The sequence below is a fragment of the Podarcis melisellensis genome (assembly GCF_964234715.1).
Source record: "Podarcis melisellensis genome assembly, chromosome: 6".
Taxonomy (NCBI): domain Eukaryota; kingdom Metazoa; phylum Chordata; class Lepidosauria; order Squamata; family Lacertidae; genus Podarcis; species Podarcis melisellensis.
In genome coordinates this window covers 96,721,476-96,736,073 of record NC_138538.1, presented here as the reverse complement: position 1 = coordinate 96,736,073, position 14,598 = coordinate 96,721,476, and the positions used below count along the sequence as shown (strand labels likewise).

At 43.8% G+C, this 14,598-nt stretch overlaps 1 protein-coding gene across 3 annotated transcripts; it reads right to left on the bottom strand.

Annotated features, from left to right (window-relative positions):
• Positions 1-1,105: 1,105 nt before the first annotated feature.
• CCDC190 (coiled-coil domain containing 190) lies at positions 1,106-14,310 on the bottom strand. Of its 3 annotated transcripts, none has more exons than XM_081915173.1 (6): positions 13,916-14,310; positions 12,997-13,063; positions 4,885-6,253; positions 3,944-4,061; positions 2,188-2,812; positions 1,106-1,121 (listed from the first exon to the last, which is right to left on the bottom strand). In XM_081915173.1, exons 3-5 carry the CDS (start codon positions 5,057-5,059, stop codon positions 2,233-2,235), a joined length of 873 nt encoding a protein of 290 aa, XP_081771299.1. In that variant the 5' UTR covers positions 5,060-6,253; positions 12,997-13,063; positions 13,916-14,310; the 3' UTR covers positions 1,106-1,121; positions 2,188-2,232. The 3 variants fall into 3 exon arrangements, with proteins under 3 accessions (XP_081771299.1, XP_081771298.1, XP_081771297.1); XM_081915172.1 differs by lacking the exon at positions 1,106-1,121 and adding an exon at positions 1,245-1,941; XM_081915171.1 differs by lacking the exon at positions 1,106-1,121 and having other exon boundaries at positions 1,245-2,812; positions 13,916-14,299.
• Positions 14,311-14,598: the final 288 nt, after the last annotated feature.

Genomic DNA, 14,598 nt, shown 5'->3' with positions numbered 1-14,598 from the left:
GAAGCTGTTTTAAATGCTTTAAATGAACGTTGGGCATTCCCCTTCTATCAGTAGCATCCCCTGGCATGAAGGGGTTCACTCAATAGTTTGATTTCCCATGGGCGAAGTATCCCCCCCCCCCCCCGTTGCAGCTGTGCAGCTGCCCTTGTGATCCCAGGACATGATCTGAGCGCACCTGATGCAGCCACCTTGCAGAAACACAGCAGGACTAGACTGTGCTCTGGACACCCCATGGGATTCATCTCCTGTAACAGCAGAGTCAATTGTCTTGGTGGACGCAAGCAATTTTATCCTCAAAATGTTTTGCAAACAAGTCACAGCAGCTACTGTTGGTCCCGCCACCTCCTCTGGGCCATCCTGTAAAAGGCCCTGTCCAGTCTGGAAAAGTTCTGCCGGATGACATGATGAGGATGCCATGGAGGCAGCAAAGTAGGCCTTTTTTGCTGTCTTCCCTGCCACTCACTGGGTAGGCTTCAAATAACTTCAAAAATCATTCCTCTATATTGAACGCAAGTGGAGGAAAGATCCAAATGAATGCAACCAGTGTTCGGTTGCATTCATTTGGATCTTTCCTCTACTTGCGTTCAATATAGAGGAATGATTTTTGAAGTTATTTGAGGTAAAATTGATATATTTGATTAGAGAAAAACCATTGCTGACATTTATTAATAATAATAATTAGAGAACCCCTTTTGGATTTTGAGTGTGAAAAGAAAATAAATTTTAGACATTTGGGTCTGATGATTGTGAAAATAGAAAGTAGAATAGTTGGATGTCATCCTAGAGTGAATGTTTTGAGTAATTTCTTTTATGTAAAGGCAGCAATCATTTTGTGTGTTTCCACTTGGAACACAACAGCTGTTTTGTGGATCCTTTTGGACCCGGAAGAGGGCAGAAACCACATGCAAAATGGTTGCTGCCTGTAACTGACAAATGGAAAATCAGAAGTCCTTTTTATTTTTATTTCTCTCCCTCTTTAATTTCCCATTTCCCTCCCCCCTTTTTTCCTTTGGGTGTCCTCTGCTCTGGGTCGTCATTGGGCTGCAAGGATGACACACACATGAAGGTGATGGACACTGAGTGAAGGACGCAGGGAGGGGAAGATCTCCCAGGGTGGGAAGCTGGGAGAAAAAAGGAAAGCTGTAGGGTTACACTCTGCATTTTCTTTTCTCTTTCTCTGTTTTCTTTCTCTCTTTTTGTTTTGTTTAGAATAATAATAATAATAATAATAATAATAATAATAATAATAATAATAGTATTTTTATTATTTATACTCTGCCCATCTGACTAGGTTCCCCTAGCCACTCTGGGTGGCTTACAGCATATATAAAACATAATAAAATATTAAGCATTAAAAACTTCCTGATACAGGACTCTTTCATCTTACTGTATTATGAAAAAGCTTCAGTAAAATCTGAAAGTAAAACCTTGAGCCGCCTGGTCCAGTAGCATATAGGCATCCCGTGCAGTTCCTTCCACAGTAGTGACATGTTGATGATGGGTCACACCCTGCAAAGCAATACCTGCTGCACTTTGCACTAGCTGCAGCTTCTGAACTGGCCTTAAGGGCAGCCCAACCTAGAGTGCCATGGCAGTAGTCTAGTCTTGGAAGTTACCAAGGCATGCACCTCTGTGGCCAAGTTGTCCCAGTCCTGGAAAGAATGAGCCACTGCAGGCATGTGGGCCTCCAACACTCCCAGACTACAAACCTGCCCTCCATCTGTAGCTCTCAGGGGGTTCGCAGCATAAAAATGCAAGATAAAAACACAAAAGACACAATAAAAAAGAGCAAAACAAAACAAAGCCCCTTCCCCACCCCCAGAAACATATTTAAGAGGATATAGGATATTGTACGCCAAAGGCCGGCTTGAAGAGGAATGTTTTCACCTTGCGCCTAAAGGTGTATAAAGAAGGTGCTGGGCTCCTCCTGAGCACATGAACCTGCAAAACAGATCAGAATGCAGTTTCAAGAAACTTTCCACCTTCACCCAACCAAACTGACCAAGAACTTGCGCAGCTGATTCATATGTTGCAGAAAAACAGAGTTAAGTGCCATCAGCATGCCGAGAACACCCTACCCAAGTCCAAAGCCCGTGGTTTCATATGGAAGAGTCCTGGGAACAAGTGGCTTGGTGTGCTATTTCAGGGTGTGCAAGCCTGCTTTGAGCTGATGGTGATCTTCAGTACCATGATTTTGGAGGGTCATGGCATCCTTTCCCCGTGCACTCAGGGCTATGGTTTCATCATAGCCTGCCCCTGTGGTGAATGCTGCATGGTCTTTTTGTGTCCAAATATCTCCTGGAGACTCAGTTCCTTTTCCCAGGCAGGAGCGTTCTTGTGGCGAATGTAGCGGGCTTTCCTAGCTTCCACATAAGACTTTAGGAAATCTGGCCTGGCATACATGGTCCTGAGGCGTCCATCTGCTGCATAGGCCTCTGGATCCATGATCAGCCTCTCAGGCCCAAGGGAAGGCCTTCGCTGCCCTGGGAGAGTCACCAGCTTAGTGCCCTTGGCTCCAGCAGCAGCTCTGCTGTCTTTCTCTGCAGGCCCTTCCCCTTGGCCCTCGGTTCCATCTGCTTCCTCTCCCTCCCCAGCCTCTGAGGAGATGCACAGCTGCTTGGCGATGGAGTCCTTTAGGGTGGCGATGTCCCTGTCAGCAGTGGTGTTTGGGTCTTTGACATTCAAGGGGGGCAAGTGCCCTTTTCTGCCCTCTTCATTTCTTGCGACATCACCATCAGGCTTCTGTAGATACAAGGAAGGCTGGCTTGTCCCCAGAAAGCCTCCTGCCTTGGCCAGTGTTTTCCTCCTGGATCTAGAAGAAAAGAGGGAGAGTCACACAGCCCTGGCCTAAGCAGGGTGGTTTCAGTTCCCCACTGCACGGAGTATAAGGAAACTGCAACCACCTCAGTGGCCTAGAAGTCCATGCGCTTCTGAGGGCAAAGTGGTAATTGGTAATTGGTAGGGTCTCCTCATATCTTTTTTGAAGTGGAAAGAGTGAATGTGTTTGCAAACATGTTATCAGGCAAGTACCCTCACGAGAGTGCCAAGATTTGGCTGCTGCTTCTTGTTCAGTATTAATAGTTTGCTGTGACAATGTGGAATAGGGAGTAGGCTGCTGCTGCTTTGCATGAGGCAAAGTTTACACAGTGACTCTCCCTCCATCCTCCATTTAAACTTCCAGTCGAGGTTTTGAAGGCTTTGTTCTGTCTCCACAGTCAGAGACAGTTCAGGTGGTAGTCAGTTAACCAATTGTGCTCACACAAGGATTATTGCTGGCACAACAGGACTTTCCCCACTCTGCACATATCCTGCACTGTTACCAAATCTGTTCCAGAGATTTAGAGCAGATTCAAGGGGTACACATGGGAGGAGTGGAGGAGAACCAGAGCCAGCCCAATACATTTTCCTGCCTGAGGCAAACCAGAAAATGGCAACCGGTGGGAATCCTGGGAATTGTAGTTTGTTCAGTGTGCACGGATAGCAAATATCAGGCTCAGGGACCAGATGCAGCCCTCCAGGTCGCTCTGTTGGGACTCAAGCCATCCCCTTCTCCAGTCCTACTTTGCACCCTTCATAAGCGTTTTTGACTGATGCACCCCTTCAAAAACATGCCTCCTCTTTCCATTCCACTGACTGACCTCTCTCTCGCCTTTGCACCATGGCTAACTGGCTGGAGACTGAAGCTGCTCTCCAGCAAAGCTGGGAGGGAGCTTGTCTGTCAGGAGGCGGGCATTTGATAGAGATATGGAAAGGAAGGACTAGTATGATGCTGTGAAATGGGGAGACATTCTGTGGTAAAGCAAGGCAGCTGAAATAGAAGAGGAAAATGGGCGGCAGATGCAATGCTCATGAAATGAGAATAAAACTTGGATTTCCATTCCTTAGACACATGCATGGCATTTTAGGAGCCCAGATGTGAAGTTCTCCTGACAGACACCCTTACCGCTGTGCTGGATCTTGGAATCTGCCGTAATCCCGTCCTGCCTGAGGGGACAGGAGTGGAAGAGCCAGTTTTATGCTTCTGCGCCCAGGGCCCACCGAAAGCTTCTGCTTGGAGCGACCTTGGGAGAAAAGGAGCAGGGTGGTTATCAGGATCCCCCCTGCATGAAAAGTCCCCAAACAGGGACTTTGGAGTCAATCTAGATCAAGCACTGTCAACATGGTACCATCCAGATTCTGTGGGCTGCTGGATAGGGTTAACAGGGGTTGTACCTCAAAACATGTGGGGTGCCCCACATTGGCTGCCCCTGCTCTACACAGGAGATGTGTGAATGATTTGTGATTGTTTTAACTGAAGAACAGCTGGGAGGATGCTGTCAATTTCAACAAAGAATAGAATGGGATGGCTTAATCCTGTCATGCTGTTTGTCCACTCAAAATGGCTTCCCCAAATTGCTTTTCACCCTGAAAGGAAGATTCTTTCATCAGCTGGGCTACATTTGAGTCAAAGAAGGGTGGGGAAAGGCTGTTTACCAAGGAGGATGGGGGTCATTTTCTGGCACTGAACTGCAACCAGACTAGGGTCTGATTAGGTCATTAGGACCATATTGATCAATGTTCTAATCTTAAACTAGCCCTAGTCATGGGGAACAACTTGCATAGAATGGGCAGTCTCAGATGGGCAGAGATGCCATCTCCAGTCTACATCCAAAAGATGCACCCAGCCAATTCAGTGGAAGAATATGCAACCCCATTGGCACACATGGAAGCCTGCTTCTTCCCTTCCTGGATCAGGATCAGGGCATCTGTGGCCTTCCAAGGGTAATCTTGGGGACAGGGGTCAAATTCTGCACCAAATTAATTCCAGCTGCAGAATCCCTGCTTTCAAAAAGTGGCTTTATTTGTCATTGCATTGGGTGAAAGAAGGAGGAAACAGCTCCTCACTCTTCTGCATTCTCATGAGCTCCTGCTGGAGTCTCCGCTGCTCCTTCATCATTGAATTCAAATAGGAGAGGCGGGCGTCTTCTAAATGCTGCAGTCCGCGGATGAGCCTGGCCTCTGCCCTCTTGCCATCCTGCCTCTCGGCCTCCCAGCGTCTGGAGGGCTCCCCACCTGCCATGTCTGTCTTTAGTCCCAGAGAGAGAAAGGCTTCCTGGCACCCCTGGAGAATTTGAAAAAGATTTAGCAAGGTCAGCCCCACATCCTCTTTCCCTCAAGATAGCTACATATCTCCCAGCTGTCCAATTAACAGCCCAGCATTTGCATAGAATTTCTGAATGTTGTGATTAAACATGCAAATTTATCCTCCACCAGTGAGACATTATTTTTGTACAAGCACCCCCCCCCAATTATGTGCATTCTACTTGCATGATTGCATATATTTGTGGTGCCGGGAAATAATTAAATAAATAGAATCGTACCAGGAGTTTGTGGGAGAGAGCTGGGGTAGTGATCAGGGGGGTTTGCTATGAGGAATGATAACAAATATAGAGTAAGCCATCTGTGTCAGCAATGAAAGCATTGCGTTGACTGGTTTTCAACTACTGTGATACGATTCTTGATCAATCCACACCTCTGCATCCCTGTTCCATTTCTCTTTCTTGACCAGTCACGTACACTGCCGCCAGTTGCTTCACCAGGCAGGCATCCTGAATCATCAAAGAAAGTAGGCAGCTTCTTTTGATTTAGCTTTTCTGATATGTTAATCTTAGGATATTAATCTTAGGGCCATGAAACAGATCTCACCTGAAGGTGATAATGATCGCTGTCCTCCTGGCCATCCTTCTTATCATGTATATTGCTTGTTTATCACCTCCCGGGGTTGCCAAACGGCACTCCTTTCGTAGTTCTATTTTGTTTACCCCAGAAATATGCGTGCTTAATTAATTTTGGTAGTTTAATTTTCCCCACGTGGGGTTTGTTGAAATGCTCAGAAGAAATCTGATTGGTTCTTACGAACACCCTGTAAAAAGTTCTTTTGTGAATAAAACGACCTGGGCCGAGGGGTAGAGGGAGAGAGATTATTATACGCACCCTTCCCAGAGTCTTGCTGGTTCAAGCCTCTGTGTGTATTCTTATTAATCAGAGTTCAATCCTTCCTTTACTTTGAGAACGCCTCAAGCTGGAGAGTCTCCGTCAGTGAGGGCAGAGGAAGTCCCAAAGAGACCAGAGGCACAGTGGGGCTTTGTTTAGGCTCCTCAGCCTCCCCGCCTTGGAGCTGATGAGCAGGGTAGCGCAGCAGCAGCAGCCACTTTTCTGCAGCCAGCCCCAAAACTTCAACTCTAGTTAAAGAGAGCGTTATGGAGAGAGAGCGCTGGAGGACTTCCGGAGGCGGCGCGAAACGGCAATGGCGGTCCTCCTCATGCGCTGAGGGGGAAGCTCTGCGGAATCGGGTCGCCCGCTACGGCAAAGCGGAGACCCGCACGGAAAAACCACAGGCAGCAAGAGCCTGTGGACGTGGGACTCGGCGGGTGCCGAAAGCGACCTCCAAAATGTTGAAAAGACCCCGTAAGGAGCCTCGGATCGCGGAGGGGGTTGCGGCACTGTGAGTCGATCGCTACTCTGCAGAGTGAAGCCGCGCAGCTGCTGTCGGTGAGCGCTGACCTTTTTTCCTCAAAACATTCGGAACCAGAAGCTACAACCCGTGAGTAATGAGAGACTCTTTACAATTGGACTCTAAATTTAAGGAAATTTGGATGAAAGCGGAGAGACGTTAAAAGGAAGTCCGTTTTCCGCTGCTATTTAAACTTCAAAGCAAAGAGCAGGAGGAGTGGAGCTGTTGTGGAGGCTTTTTAACCTATTTTATTAGAGCATCCACTGAAGCTATTTTTAGATGAAGAAACAATTCATTTATTGGATTTACCCTCTATTTGAACTGTGTTAATTTTCTCCTGTGGGAAACACAAATCTGGACTGAGAAACCCAGGTATTTGGGCTGCCTAAAGAACAGAAGAACTGTCAGTTTCCAAACTTGGCTATTGTGTATCCGGATCTGCAACATTCTGAGCTTTTACAGACTTGCTATTTTGAAACACCAGTTAGCACTTGTCAGAAACAATGTTATGTTGCTAATACCAACTCTGCTAAATACTAGTTTGAAGGTCCTGGGACATTAAAATTAACTTTATTGATCTTATTTGACCTGACTTCTTCCCTCAAGACATTTCAAGCCCCCTCTAGAGGATTTGGGACTAATAGCAGTGACATTTCTACTTTCTTTTTCCCTTCCTCCTGCTTGACTGTTTATCTCTGGGCTGCTACTTTCTCATGGGAACAACTCAGACTGACCTTGGCTTTCAGATAACTTTGGAATGTGTGGCACAAGAAAAAGAGGAGCAAGATCCAGACAAACAACTTTAACCTCGGCCTTACAGACACGTAGATCATCGGTACCTATCTTACCGTCGGCAGGAGAAGAAGAAGAAACTGAGCAGTTACAACTGGAAGATATGGCCTCAGGAGCAACTGCTTCAATTCTAGAAAAAAATTATGAAAAGTTGGAATCTTTGGATAAAAGAGTAGAATCTTTGGACAAGAAAGCAGATGAACAAACAGCCAAGATTGATCAAAATACAGCCGGCTTAAATCGAATAACTGGACAGGTGGCACAGAACGTACAAGCAATTGGGCAGTTGACTGAGGACACTGTAGAAAATCGAAAATTGGCTGAGGCTACTAGTCAAAAAGTTGAAAAATTAGAACAAGAGGTTAAGCCACTCTGCAAACAGGTTGGAGAGCAACAGACGTATTTATCTATGATAGAACTACGGAATCGGGAAAATAACTTAAGGATAAGGTCAATACCAGAAGTTGAAGAAGGGAATCTAATTGAGTTCCTGACCAAAGAGTTTTCCAAGTTCTGGCCTTTAGAGGAGAAGGACTTTAAAATTGTGTCAGCCTTTAGGCTTGGAAAATTTGCAAAGAAAGAAAAGCCCGGAGATTGTTTGATAACTTTGAGATCGAAGGAGGAAAGGGACAAGATTTTGGGACTACACTACAGAAAGTCCCTGGACATTTTGGATAGAAGAGTCGAAATTTACAAAGATATTCCGAAACAACTGTTGGACCTTAGATCTGACTATCTTGAATTGGTCAGATTGTTGAGGAGCAACTCAATCATCTTTAGGTGGGAATTCCCTCGGGGATTATCCTTCACCTTTAGAGGGAAGAAGGTTAAAATTTATCAAAGAGATAAAGAATTACCTGATGTTCAGAAGACATCTTAAGGCAGCCCTGTTTAGGGATGTTTTTAATATGTAATGCTGTATTGTTTTTAATACTGATTGGGAGCCGCCCAGAGTGGCTGGGGAAACTCAGCCAGATGGGCGGGGTATAAATAATAAATTATTATTATTATTATTATAAAATCAAAACACTGGAAGATAGAGACAAATTTCTGACTGCCTACGGAGAGGACCTACAGAAAGGAACTGAAACACCTTTTGGGCCTGGAGCATCTGCTGTACCTTCACCCTTGGACACTGAAGATTCAGAGAAAAAGGAACCACCCCTTGAAAAATAGCAGGTTTATTCAGGATGTCTCTGCAACTTCTGAGTTGGAACATAAATGGCGCCAACATTCCGGAGAAAAGGAAAAAAATATTTCATATTTTGAAAAAATAACAATTGGACATTATTTGTTTGCAAGAAACACATGTGACTAGGCTACACAGAAAAGTGCTAATAAATAAAAGATTAGGCCAAGAATTTATATCTTCGGACCGAGTGAAGAAGAGAGGAGTGGTGATCTATGCAAAAGAGAGCCTGTCACCTAAATTCATTTTTAAAGACGAACATGGAAGAATCTTGGCAATTGAGATACAACACCAAGGAGAGAAGTTTTTGATATTAGGAATCTATGCACCAAATGAGGGGAAATAAAAATTCTACAAGAAGTTGCATGAGAGCGTCCTGGACTACCTGGACTATGACAACATCATTATGATGGGAGATATGAATGGTGTGGTCTCAACCAATATGGATAAGTCTCAAAACCAAAATGTGACAAAAGATGGCAGACTACCTAAGACTTTTTTTGAATTGACTGACAATATGGACTTGATTGACATTTGGAGGACAAAGAACCCCCTGGGAGGAGAAGGAACATTCTTTTCTGAAGCCCAACTGACATGGACAAGAATCGACCAAATATGGATATCTAGAGGTCTGGCACCCAAGGCTAGAAAGGTGGAAATCTGCCCAAAGACCTGCTCCGACCATAATGCGGTAAAGATGGATATGACACTATTCCCAACCGGCTCCTTCAGATGGAAAATGAATGACAATTTGTTTAGAGATCAGGAGATCATTAAGAAGGCCCAAAAAGTTTTGAAGGATTACTTTGAGATAAATTTGAACACCTCGGTGGAAAAAAGAACTATCTGGGATGCAAGTAAGGCCGTGATGAGGGGGTTCTTGATACAACAGAACGCTGTAAAGAAAAGGACACAAAATGAGAAAAAAGACAAGATTTTGGAGAAAATTAAAGAATTAGAGAAGAAGTTAAGATCTAATCCGAAGTCACAGCCGATTCTGAGAGAAATTAAACTCTATCAAGCACAATACTCCAAACTGATAAACCAGGAAATAGAGTGGAAAATTAAATTAATGAAACAAAAAACATTTGAATCTGTGAATAAATGTGGGAAACTGCTAGCTTGGCAGTTGAAGAAAAGACAAAAATTAAATACAGTTACTAATTTAGAGATTGAAGGAAGAAACATTCAGAACCCCGTGGATATTAGAAAATGCTTCCAGAGATATTTAAAAAAATTATACACACAAGGGCCGCAAGATGAGGCCGAGATTAAACAATTTTTGGAAAAGAATGGACTACCAAAATTGTCACAAGAAAACAGATCAATCCTGAATTGTAAAATAACATCACAAGAGATTGAGCATGCCATTCAGAACATGAAATTGGGCAAATCTCCAGGGCCAGATGGACTGACCTCCAAGTATTATAAGATACTGAAGGACTATTTGATACAACCACTGATGGAGGTCAGCAATGAAATTATGGAGGGGAAGAAGGCGCCGGAATCGTGGAAAGAAGCTTTTATCACATTGATACCAAAATCGGAAGCTGAAAAGACACAACTCAAGAACTACCATCCCATCTCTCTCTTAAATGTGGATTACAAAATATTTGCAGACATTTTAGCAAGTAGACTTTAAAAAGTTCTAAATGAAGTAATTCATAAGGACCAGGCAGGCTTTCTCCCAGGAAGACATTTGTTTGCTAACACAAGGAACATTATTGATATCTTGGAACTTTTGCAAACAGATATTAACACAAAAGCAGTGTTAATCTTTATAGATGCGGAGAAGGCCTTTGACAACATTTCCTGGAAATTTATGAAGAGGAACCTAGAAGGGATGGGAGTGGGACGGGGTTTTGAAAATGGGATTGATGCAATTTATTCAGAACAAAAGGCTAAATTGATAGTTAACAATGTGGTTACAGAAGAGTTTAGGATTGAAAAAGGAACACGACAAGGTTGCCCTATTTCCCCATTGTTATTTATCTCAGTTCTGGAGGTGCTCTTGAATATGATTAGAGGAGACCGGTGGGTGGAAGGAATTCAGGTCGGAGTGAAACAATATAAAAGCTTTCGCAGATGACCTAGTTTTGACCCTGCAGGAGCCAGAATCTAGCATGAAAAGAGTACTTCAATTAATTCAAGACTTTGGTCGGGTGGCGGGATTTAAATTAAACAAGCAGAAAACCAAAGTATTGGGGAAAAACTTGACAGAAGTAGAGTCAGAACGGTTTCAGAGAGAAACAGAGTTAAATGTGGTTAAAAAGGTAAAGTACCTAGGGGTAAACATAACAGCAAAAAACTTGAGTCTATTTAAGGACAACTATGAGAAATGTTGGTCAGAAATTAAGAGAGATTTAGATAGTTGGACAAGACTGAAACTTTCCTTGTTAGGCCGAATTGCTGCTATTAAGATGAATGTATTGCCAAAAATGTTGTTTTTGTTCCAAACATTACAGATTGTGGACAAGACAGAGTGCTTTCGGAAGTGGCAGAGAGATATTTCTAAATTTGTCTGGCAGGGCAAAAAGCCCAGAATTAAGTTTAAGATATTAACAGATGCGAAAGAAAGAGGGGGCTTTGCCCTGCCAGACTTAAGGCTGTACTATGAATCAGCAGCTTTCTGCTGGTTAAAAGACTGGCTACTTCTTGAAGACACTGATGTATTGGACTTGGAAGGTTTTAACAATGCTTTTGGTTGGCATGCATATCTATGGTATGACAAGGTTAAGATTAACAAGGTTTTCAAGAACCATATTGTCAGAAAAGCAATGTTTAATGTCTGGACAAAATATAAAGACTTACTGGAAAATAAAACTCCAAGGTGGCTTTCACCATTGGAAGCTAAGGCCCGAAAAAGACTCAATATGGAGGCCAATTGGCCAAAGTATTGGGAAATATTAGAAAAAGATGGAGACAATTGGAAATTGCAGAGTATGGAGAAAATGAGAGATAAAGTGCGAGATTGGTTACATTATGCTCAGATTAAGGAAGTTTTTAAACTTGACAAAAAGTTAGGGTTCCAGGTGGAGAAATCGAAGTTGGAAACGGAATTGTTAGAGCCTAAGACTAAGGTACTTTCAAGAATGTACAACTTGCTGTTAAAATGGAACACACAAGATGAAACGGTAAAATCGGCTATGATAAAGTGGGCACAGGACATTGGGCACAATATTATGTTGGAGGACTGGGAAAGGTTGTGGACTACTGGGTTGAATTTTACTGCATGTAATGCTTTGAAAGAAAATGTAATGAAAATGATATATAGATGGTACATGACCCCAGTCAAACTTGCAAAAATATACCACTTGTCTGATAATAAGTGTTGGAAATGTAAAGAAAATGAAGGAACATTCTTTCACCTCTGGTGGACCTGTCCTAAAGTGAAGGCTTTCTGGGAAATGATATATAATGAACTGAAAAAGGTATTTAAGTATACCTTCTCTAAGAAACCAGAGGCCTTCCTTTTGGGTATTGTCGGCCAAGGGGTGGTAAAGAAAGACCGAACATTTTTCATGTACACAACAACAGCAGCAAGGATACTTCTCGCGAAGCATTGGAAAACTCAAGATCTACCCACACTGGAAGAATGGCAGATGCAACTGATGGACTATATGCAACTGGCTGAGATGACCGGCAGAATCCGAGACCTGGGGGAGGAGACGGTAGAAGAGGATTGGAAAAAATTTAAGATTTATTTGCAAAAATATTGTAAGTTGTATGAATGCTAAGCAGGATGCTTGATTATAAACAATTTGGCACCATTAAAACAGATGAAGTGAAGTAGGAAGATAAGTCAAATGTAAGGAAAAACAACCTTTTTTGGATAACTATTTGGCTAAATTTAATTTGTTATGGAGTATAACCAAAGTTTCTAAAATTTGAGAAATAACATTGAAAACGAGACAGTAAGGATGGAAGTAAGGTGATAATTTGTTGGATTAATATTTTAAAGTGGAAGATAGGGGCGGGAGACGTGAGGAGGTCCTAAGAAGATAAGAAAATATGTTATGTGATGTTATAACTTTGTTTGTTTGTTATATTGTAACCTAAAAATTTCAATAAATATTTAAAAAAAAAGAGAGCGCTGGAGAGCAGGAGAAAACAGGCATTTAAAGGCTTGTTAGAGGGTGCTCCCCACTTTACACAATTTCACTTATGTGTGCAGGGGCCCAGAACGTAACCCTGACATAAGTGGGGAGATGCCTCTATTTTTGGGGTGCCCAAATCTTGTTTAAAAATTTGAATCCCATCAGAAGTTGCCTTATTACAGCCGAACAAGCAACATTAAACTGAACAGGTCTAGGCTCATATTCGGAGTGGTCTCAGGGATCTCCTGTGATTCTGTCCACACTCAGGCCTCATCCAGACTTCCTTTTGGCCTGTATTTCTATGGAAAGGTGAGGTCTGGGCTTTAAAGGTCTGTGTCCAAGTGTGTGTTTCTTTGGAGCGGGCGCTCTCCCGGGAAAAATCTGCGCTGTACTGCTGAAGCTGGGTTTTCCTCAGTGGGACTTACTTCTGAAAAAACCTGCAGAGAATCAGGCTGTGAACTGGGCCGCGTGGGGTCAGGCGCTCCCAAAGATCTGAAAGAGAAAGGGAACAATCCTGGAATTGCCAAACCCTTAACAGGGGGCCTGTGTTTGTTGTGTTACGCAGATGGTGTTGCTATGAGAAGGGCTGTTACCTAAAACATAGTTAACACATTAGGTGAACTCTGTTCTGGAAAGCTAAAAAGTAAATCTTGCTGTTGACATACCCCTTTTAATGCCTGAGTAAACAGTGCTGAACCTGTTACACCTATAACTTCCTTAAGTTATTCACTCCTGTGCCTCCAGTTCAGCTGTAAAGGAGCAGAGTCCTGAAGCTTTTCATGGGTTGTGAACGCTAGAAGGAGATCCAGTAGTGGACGCTAGACTATGCCTTGACTCTTGGCTACGTTATTCCTTCAGCTGCCCAGGGGCATTGCTGTACAGAATTTCAAAAATGCCACTATTCCGTCCCAGAAGATGTGCAATGTCTGTTGTGTGAGTCGCATAGGAACGAGGGAGGGTTGAGATGAAGAACTCTGGGATTGGTTAAGGAAGAGGCGACTGGCCTGGCTGCAGTGGAGCAGGTGGATCAGGCCAGCTGACCTGTGCCAGTGTAAAACTAAGCCACCCAAAGTCCTCTTTGCATCCAAAGAAAGATGGCGCAACATTAGGTTTCTTGGGTTTCTTTCAGGTGGAAGGAGAACAGTGTTTCTTCCTGTTCCTTTAACGCTCAGATCAAAGAGGAAAATTTCTAATCCCTGCAATGGCAAGCTGCAAATGCCAAAATGGCCCACACAGCTATGAAGCCCTGTCCTCCTTGGCACCTGGCCTTGGCACACACCCTGCAAGGGCCCCTGCCAACACACAAGAGAAGAAATGCTGGAGAGCAGCAGCAGCAGCACTTACAGTTGAAGGATTCGTCCTGTGATACTCTTTTGCTCAGGATGACAGGGACCCTGAGGCTAGTTGTGGAAATCCAGACACAATCCACAGAGCAAAGAAAGGCTGATCATGTTAAAAACCAGCAATAACTTTCTGTTTCTGTCTTTTGCTTGCCCTTCCCCAAGGAACGCATGGCGGTGGGGAATCCAGAAAGCTCCTGAAATCCGGAACACTAGACCCAAATCTTCCCACAACTGAGGCTGCTTGCAGGGCAAGTGAGAGCCGCACGCTCCCAGTGCTGCGTGAAAACTCCGCTGCGGCTGCTGCCGGCTCTACTACATGGATTTGGCTTGCTGCCTAGTAGGCGGAGGCAAAGAACAGGGCAGCTATTTGACTCAGGGGAGCAGCCCACATCAAACTGCTCTGCAAATAAGAAACAGACATGTGATGTGGAATCATCACTCAGGAAGGGTCTTTGTAGTCGATACAAAGCAGCACACATTTATTTTCTTAGAAGAAAACATAATACATAAAGTAAAGCACTAAAGTAGTGATATGTCAGCTGTTCTGACAATATCTTCTCCCCATGCGATGGAGGGGAGATTTTCCTTGTTGTGGGGCCTTGGGGGAGAGAGAACCGTGTTGCAGGGAGATAACTGATTACCCTTTCAGAGATATTCCTCCCTTGGAAATGCTCTCACCTAGCT